Source organism: Barbatula barbatula (genome assembly GCF_947034865.1).
Source record: "Barbatula barbatula genome assembly, chromosome: 17".
Classification (NCBI taxonomy): domain Eukaryota; kingdom Metazoa; phylum Chordata; class Actinopteri; order Cypriniformes; family Nemacheilidae; genus Barbatula; species Barbatula barbatula.
Genome location: NC_136780.1, coordinates 507,037 through 516,078, shown reverse-complemented (window position 1 = coordinate 516,078; position 9,042 = coordinate 507,037). Strand labels below are relative to the sequence as shown.

At 42.5% G+C, this 9,042-nt stretch overlaps 1 protein-coding gene across 1 annotated transcript; it reads left to right on the top strand.

Moving 5' to 3' along the window:
- The first annotated feature begins 3,050 nt into the window (after window positions 1-3,050).
- toporsb (topoisomerase I binding, arginine/serine-rich b) lies at window positions 3,051-8,832 on the top strand. The gene is made up of 3 exons (XM_079478738.1): window positions 3,051-3,619; window positions 4,769-5,749; window positions 5,860-8,832. The coding sequence occupies exons 2-3, from the start codon at window positions 4,772-4,774 to the stop codon at window positions 7,570-7,572; spliced, it is 2,691 nt and encodes an 896-aa protein (XP_079334864.1). The 5' UTR covers window positions 3,051-3,619; window positions 4,769-4,771; the 3' UTR covers window positions 7,573-8,832.
- The last annotated feature ends 210 nt before the right edge of the window (window positions 8,833-9,042 follow it).

The window sequence follows — 9,042 nt, the reverse complement described above, 5'->3', positions numbered from 1 at the left end:
TCACCTGCTGTTTCATAAACACCCCATACAGATCGCTCTTTATTATTATTATTTACATCTATATATATATCTATAGAGTGATGTCATACAGCAGCCATTTAGTGCATGTGTTCATGTGTTGCATTACTTTCTTATATTACCGTTTTTTAATCAAGAACTAATAAACATTGTGTTTTTTATGTCTCCAAAGAAGCAGTAAGACCTCAAAACCATTTGTTTTAGAGATGCCAAACATCATAAAGGTTAATGAACTATTTCAGAGCTGAGCATCGAAAGACACTATGACTTTTTATAATGCCATTGTCTTTACTTGCTACCTTGAGATTGCATGAACTTTTACTATGCTTGAAAGTCTGTTTTGTCTCATATATTTTCTGTGACTGTGTGCCCACTAGAACACTTGGACCGAAAATACCTCATGATGGTAGTCAAGTGTAAAGGCTGCAAGGGGGGTATTCGGAAGCATCCTTAGAAAATGTCCATATGAACCGGAAATTGCGATGGTTTCTAACTTCAGTATTCTGACGCATTTCAGAGTAAAATAAATAAAAATAGTATTTCATACTGGATTTGATTGGATGTATGAAAACAACTGTTGCATTTTGAAATGAAACTAGCAGCAGACGGTTGAAGGGGAGGAGTTTACGGCCGTCTAACATACGTCATATGAGATGGATTGTTTTTCAGGGCATTTTCATATTTTAACTGAAGGTACATGAAATGACCCACATTGATAAACTATTTACAATTAATATTTCATGAAAAAATAAGAATTGTAATTTTTTATTTCACTGGGACTTTAAAGTCCCCATGAAAATCAAACAGGAAAATTCTAAGTGCGCGTTCCAGTGATTATTATAAATGATTTATCTATGTACACCACAATTTTTTCAAAATTCATTTGCACTTGTAATCTCTAATCACAAATGTTAAGCTCCTCTCCCCCTCTCAACAACCTCTCTTCACCACATGACGTCAGCAACAAAAAAGAGGTGGGACTATACTATATATATGACTGTCCAATGGCCACTTCCGTTTCATGATGACATGGTGCAGGTCCTGTAGATTGCAGCACACTGCAGTGGTATACAGAAGAGCTGTTCTACCGTATTTTAAATGAAACTTTCATAAGTTTACATTTCGTTAAGATATGGTAGACCGCCAATTCTATATACCACTGCGGTGTGCCACAATGTACAGAATTCTTGTCGAATCAAATTGGTGTACTGATCTGATATAGACAACACCAAATCCGCTGTTATTGGCACACTTTATAGAAAATGGGACAACACTTTACACTAAGTTACAATGACATTAGTAAATGCATTAACTAACGATTAACAATTTAACTTTCTAGCATTCCATGTTAAAGGAATTGTTCACTTTCAACATACATTTTCATGATCATTTACTCACCCCTTTGTCATGCAAGATGTTTTATGTATTTTTTTCTTTAGGCGAAAAGATATGAAGGTTTTTGATGAAAACATTCCGGGAGTATTCTCCATATAGTGGACATCAATGGACTCCAAACGGTTGAAGGTCTAAATGACAGTTTCAGTGCAGCTTCAAAGGGCTTTAAACGGTACTAGACGATAAATAAGGGTCTTATCTACCCAAACGATCGGTCATTTAAAAATAAAGTGTATATGCTTTATAAACACAAATGCATGCCTTGCTCTGTTCTGCTAAGCGTGATCGCAACTTCGCGTAATTACATTGAAATTGTTAGTTTATGGTGCATTAACTAATGTTAACAGACAGTCACAAATATAAGTAACTGCTGAAATGAACACGAATTGATATTAATAAATGATGTAGATGTATGGTTTTATGTTAGCTAATGCATAAACTAATTGTTAACAAATAGCACCTCATTGTAAAGTGTAACCGAAAACGCCTTCACAAAGCAGACGGTTTGTCTCACTTTTACTCCTGCAGGAGTAAACAGTAGGTTGCATTTCCCATTATGATCTATTTCCTTAGCTGAAATCTAAAACATATATAACATAACATAATATTTGATTGAGACCACATTTATAATAGGCCAGATAGCAAGAGAGACCCCTCAGAATGTCCACGCAAGGCCCTGTGATGGTTAATACTGTATGTTCACCACACACAACACACACACACTGTGATTAAAGCACATGCTGTAGTATTTCTGCTGCACTGCGCCACCTTGTGGCTGTACGCACATCTTCAGGAGAACACAGTCATATTACATCAAAGTCTTTATTATACAGATGATACACATTTCGTTTAAAATGCGGTTTGTTCAGTATGCCTATGCTCATTCACATCTCTCCTGTATTTCCTGAGGATCATTTTTCTCCGAATGCAAATCCTGTCTAAAGTCCTGTGAAGTCTGGAAGCGGAAGTGAACAGGACACGTGTCACAGCAGCAGTCATTTCATGAATTGATCAGGAATCTTTTCTCCAGATCCAGCTGAGCAGCAGCTCGCGCGCTGTAGATCACAAAGGCCCAAGATAACAGAACCACAGCCAGCAGAACCTGCACAACACAACTGACATTACGTCATCACGTCATCCACTGTGTCCCTGCGTACTCTGTACATTTGTCTGAACAAACTGACATGATAAAATTGATTTTTTTTTGCAGGTTAGTAAACGAATCTGTCAACGCAGAAATAAAAGTCAGATAAAATACCTTCATTATTGTTTTTTTGTTGTAAGCCTGATGCCAATATGTATAGAAATAAACACTTCGAGTATTGTCGTTTCACTAAACGTATGGTAACTTACAGGACATACATACAACAGTAACAATTACCCTAAATAACTTGAATCCACACATTTGTAAATAACGGTGTTTGTTTAAGAATAGTCTTTATTTCAGTTGGATTTCTAATGAGTTTAAACTTTGATTATAATATAAATGTGATACTTACAACTGATAATATTCCGTCCAAACACCGTCGACTCACGTGCATCATTAACAGTTAGTTGCAAAAGAACGCGTTTCATTTCAGATCAGGGAGTCCATTAGCACACTTAGCTTCTTAGCACGACCGATCGCCATGGCAACAACCGGAAGTGGAGAGCTCAGGTTGTATAAATGTGTTTTTTCAGCAGTGGGCTTGTTTGTTTGTTTCCAACACCAATTTAAACCACTTTAAAATGGCGTCGTAAAAAATGTTCATGCTGTTTGCTAAACGATTGAGGACGATTAAAACCCATTGACACATATGAGGCTATGTTTTATTTGAACGATTAAACTGGGTTCTCAAACTATATGATCGTATTGAAAATGCTACAATTGTTTGCAATTTGTTAATTACAATATTCCTTGCCGTCTGTATGTTTATGGTGTGTTTTTGTTCTCGTGTTTGTGACTCTGCTCAAGTGCACTGCAGCGCCGCTCCAGACCGCGTGAGGCGCGCATGCGTGTACCGCCACCGGAAGCGCCGCTCTGGCTGCTTGTGTTCTCAACAGCAGTGCTAAACAGCTTCGTCTCGTTGATTTTTAATGTTTATTTTCTATAATTGTATGATTTACTTGCCGCAAGAGACACGTGTACGTGACATAGATGTGTTAATGAGTGTGTTCGGCAGGATCCCAGTGTTTTACGCACCTGATATGTGGAGGTGATTATCAGGTGAGAATGTGTCTCATACAAACTGTGTTTTTATGTTTTATTTTGGATCATATTTCTCTTCTTGTTCATTTTTTAGCTGTAAAGATGATTTATAATCCCTGCCTTTCTGTATTTTGTGTGAAGTTTTGCATTATGGTGTGTAGGTTTCCTTATGTGTTCTCTGTTGCCATTATGTGTCTATGATGACGTCGATAATGTCACTGTTTTCAGGGAAATGTGAATGTTTTGACATATTAATCAAAATGTATTATGGGATACCCTGGTACAATGATGGTATGTGACTACAAAAACATGGTGCTGGGTTATCACTGTGGTGTTTACGTGGTTTTCAATGTACTGCATATAATAACAGGGTACACATCTAAAACTGTGGTACCATGGTAAAGTTTTTGATGAATATTCTCAACCTCTTCAGTAGACTAAATAAAATGATGAAGGATTGTGTTTTGGTGAACACGTCCTCATACAGTTACACAAATGTCAAGAGGACAGACACTGGATTAGGTTAGGTAGATATTGTAGGACAAAATACATCAAGAAGAGCAGAATAAAATAGGTGATTTGGTGAAACGGTGCATTTTTTAAGTAATTAGTTTGTTTAGTGTCTGTTGGCTCAAAATCTTTTTGATGATATGCTTTACATACATTCATTTCTGTCATTAGAAATCTAAATAATGACCACAATCACATTTTTGTTTTGATTGGTCTACTATTATTCTCAAATGTGGAAAAAGCATAAATCAGGAAGTTTTCCTACACTTTTGACCAGTAGAGTATGATTCAGGTCTCTCATTTAGTTTAAATCTATGATATTGTTGTTTTATCGCAGGCACAAACCACAAGAAAATAATATAACGCCCCTTAACTCATGGCTTCAGATATGATTATATCATTTTGAGTAAGTGTATGAAGCCAATGAGCAATACAGATGCTTGCTTTAAGTTTAGGTGCAGGTGGTATGAGGAATTTGCTTTTATTTGCTTTTTTAACAACAATTTTAGACCGTGAAAGAATCTTTCTTCTGTCAGCACACCTTGAACATGATCAGAACATGATTATTCAACCTGTTCAGATTAAAAATCATTCAGTGTTTGAGACAAACAGATAACAGGTCAACGTTTAACGTCTTATATCTTACGTGTGTTGTAGGAAATGGCGCCCACTAAGACAAAGTTGCGTTTGAAAAAGAAAGATGGCGTAGGAAAATCTCAGCGTTTGCTGGCCAATGCTTCTCCAGACTCCAAGTGTCCAATCTGCCTGGACGGCTTTAAAAACGTGGCATCGCTGGACCGCTGCCTGCATCAGTTTTGTTTCCGCTGCATCCACGAGTGGTCGAAGAACAAAGCTGAGTGTCCGCTCTGTAAGCAGCCGTTCCACTCCATATTCCACTCCTTCAAAGGAGATAACGACTTCAAGGAGTTTGTGCTCCAGCCGCCAGAGAATGGAGCGCCTGCTGCGGGCAGTCCCCCAGGACGTGTGCTCCGCCCCCGAGTGCTCAGAGGCAGAGAGAGGAGGAGCCACAGGTTACAACAACCCGCCCCTTCTGCTTCCTCCCCATTGGATGACGATGTGATGTTTGATGGTTTGTCAGACGCCGCCACGCTTACGGGGAACCAAGAAGTGCAGCATATGGTTATGCGTTTGACAGCGCGCCGCAGTGGGCGGGGTGAGGGGCGGAGCCTCAGGCGTCTGCGTGACCAGGATGTAGTGGCGTTCCGCCGCGCCCTCTACAGGACTGGTGTGCGTGTGCGAAACTCGAGGGACAGCAGCAGACAGAGGGACATTTCAGCTGCGTTCCTGCGGCAGAATACACCATGTCTGCGGCGGCTGTTGCCATGGCTGCAGCGTGAGCTGACGGTGTTGTACGGTTCGCACGGCTCGCTGGTGAACATTGTGCAGCACATCATCATGTCCCGTGTCACAAACTACAATATGGAGGAGTCGGCTATCCGGGATGAGCTCCGCCCCTTTCTGTTAGCACGTACTGACCACTTCCTGCATGAGCTGGTGAGTTTTGCACGCTCGCCCCTCAGCATGGAGGCTTATGATCAGCAGGCCATCTACGACTGCCCTGCCCCCAGCTACGAGGAGGGCAGTAGCTCCGATTCCTCAGTTATCGCCATCTCTGAGGTGAGAAACTCCTGCTTGACATCACAAACAACTGTAATGCTCATACTGTACATGTCGTAAGCGTGTATATTCTGGTTCTGGCTTTGACCTCACTTTGTTTTTCCTCACAGGATGATAATGCCACTGCTGATAACGTGACTGAGAATCCCTCAGTTCTCCAGGAACACGCTACCCCAGCGACTGTCACAGACAGTTTGCTGAGTGAATCAGCGTGGGATGATGAGACACCCGGTCCCTCCTATTCCACTCTCCTCCTCTCTTCCAGCCAATCGCAGGACGAGGGTCCGGAACCAAGCAGCAGCACAGACGCGCCGCTGGAACCAGCCGCCCCTGCTGCGAACGTGTCAGGTGGTCCAGGAGCAGTGGAAGATGAGGAAGAGTGTTTGATCGTGGGATATGTGAAGCCCATGGCCGAGCGGACGCCTGAGCTGGTTCACCTCTCCTCCGATTCGTCTGAAGAGGAGCAGGAGGCGAATGCCATGGACACAACAGCCACAGTACCAAAAGTAGAGGGATCACAGTCCCACGTGAACCAGCTTAGCCCAGCCCCCTCCCCAGGCCCCGCACCACCATCCAGTCCCCAGCTCACACGTTTGGACTCTCACACACAGCGATCACGAAGCAGAGAGAGAACCTCACGGAGCCGATCCCCGTCCTCTCGGGACCATCACGCACATCGCCACAGATCAAGAGACGGCTTTCAGTTGAGACTCAAGGACTTGGTACATCAACACTCGGACACGAAGGAGCACGGCATGATGTGGGAACCATCACATCCCACAGAAAGTCAAGATGGCAGCTGGTCAGACCACAGTCCAATGTCCATTTGGAGTAGTAGTGAACCCTCGCCTTCCAGACACGACATCAGTATTGACAGAGAACGTTCTCGCCGCGTTACGGAAAGATTCTCGCATTCTTCTCGGGATGAAGATCGAGGGCGAAGGAGAAGGATGAGCAGATCTCCTGACTCTGATTCGATTATCGGTTCCCGTCGTCTCGCCGATCGTTCCTGTGAGTCGCGAAAGAGCCGCAAGCGCAGGAGACGCTCGATCAGCAGCAGCAGCAGCAGTGCAGACTTGCGCTCAGAAAGATGTCGTCTGGACAAACCCAGTGGCAAACGCAAGTATAAAACACGGCATCTTGAGCGAGCCGCACAGCGCCAGCATGCAGAGGGATCAACATCTGCAGACAAACGCCCGGGTCACCGAGAACGTAAGCGCGGACGGGAACGACGGCTCAGTCGAAGTCCCAGCGTGGAGATTATCTTCGAGCGGAAAGCATCTGACTCACACATTCATCAGCGGAAGAAACGGAGACACCGGAAGAGAAAGAGAGAGCAGCGCTCACCCACAATCATCACTATCGACAGCGACAGCGATCGGACCATCGACTGTCTGGACCGTGTCTTGGATGTTATTGATCAAACGGCCGCAGACCTCGATGATGAGCAGAATGAGACGGGGAACACATTCAACCCAAGTTCAAACTCTCTCCTAGAATTCTCAAGTTCTCTCGTCCGCACACTCAACCTAGACGACTGTGTAGTGGATGTTGTCAAGACCAACACCAACACACAGTCCGTTCCAGACCCCATGACCATGACCCCCCCGTCGTCAGACACACGACTGCTGGAGTCTATACTGCAGGATCTTGAGGACTTTCTGCCGGAGGTGGAAGAAGAAACGAGGTCAAACCGCAGGAATCCTCTCACACAGACCGTTAGCCCTCGACGTGACCAAACAAACATGACAGAAGAGTCAGAAAGACTGAAGAACAGAACAACACACAATGATGAAGAGCAGGAGAACGACGACACACACTAATGATGTTTGTCTGAATGATGTGTGTGGTGTTTATAGATTCATTTAAAGACTGAGGTAATGTAACAGACGTGCTTGAGAAACATTCATAAAAACATTCTGTCATTTTCATTGTCATTGTCATGAATGTTAATGTTATATTTATGATGACAGTAATCCTCTGTCTCAGATCTGGTGCTGACTTGTCATGTGACACAACGCCTCCCAAAAACACTCGATGGCGACCCTCATTCTGCAAAACATTTGCAAGATTCACTCTAAAGGTTCACACCGCAAACGAGAACTATCATGCGAAGTATATTTCCACATCAACTGATGATGGTTTTAGTGACTAAGTGTTGTCTTAAATTCAGATCGATTTGCATCCTTAAAGGGACAGTGCACCCAAAAATCAGCATTGACTCCAAACCTGTATACATTTCTTTGTTCTGCGAAACACAAAGAAAGATATTTGGAAGAATGCTTTTTTCCAGACAGATCTCTTCTCCCATTGACTCCCATAGTATTTATATCCCCTACTATGGCAGTAAAAGGGGGACAAGATCTACTCAGTTACTGATATTCCTCCAAATATCTACCTTTGTGCTCAGCATTACAATAAAATGTATACAGGTTTGGAGTCAATACTGACAGAATTTTCATTTTATGCTGAACTGTCCCTTTAGAGTTCTGGGGTGGTCTGTTCTGTTGAATGAACAGTAGATTGACAGAAGGAATCTTTCAGATGTTTGTGTAACATGAGGGTTACACCTAAACATTAAACATCATTAAAAGAACAGTGTGTTTGTCAAACTCAGGGAACACGTGACCTCTGTCATGCCTCTATTACACTTTGTTTGTTTGTGTGCGTACGTAAGATATAATTCACTGATCATGTCCACTGTACACAAAAGCTTTCTTTACTATACAGCTGTAATGTCAGCAATCCATCAATAAAACCACGAAACACTGACACATGTCCAGCACATAACTGTAATGGGGTCAGCTATGGCCTAATGGTTAGAGCGTTGGTCTTGTGATCAGAAGGTTGCTGGTTCTAATCTCAGTGTCCGCAGGTCATGACTGAAGGGCCCTTGATCAAGACACCTTACCCCCTGATTGCTCTGCAGTAATGTGCCACTGTATAAAACTACTTGTAAGTCGCTTTGGATAAAAGCGTCTGATAAATGTAAATGTATGTTTTGAGTTATTACGGCTCAAATCAAAACCAGTTTGATTGATATGCATTGGACTGCACAATAAAAAAAGAACCAAACTCTTCACAAAGACAGTGAGTGTTAGACCCCGAACTCAGAAAGTGAAGAATTATTCACTGTTATAAAAATGTAAAGAAATGTTTGAATCATCACCATGTGCGTAAAGTATCTGCATTTATATTGATAGATTTACTTCTAAGTCCACAGATGGATTCAGCAATAGCTCGTGTAGGTTCCTCTTGCCAAATGTACCGCGGCGACATCTTTGTCATTTACA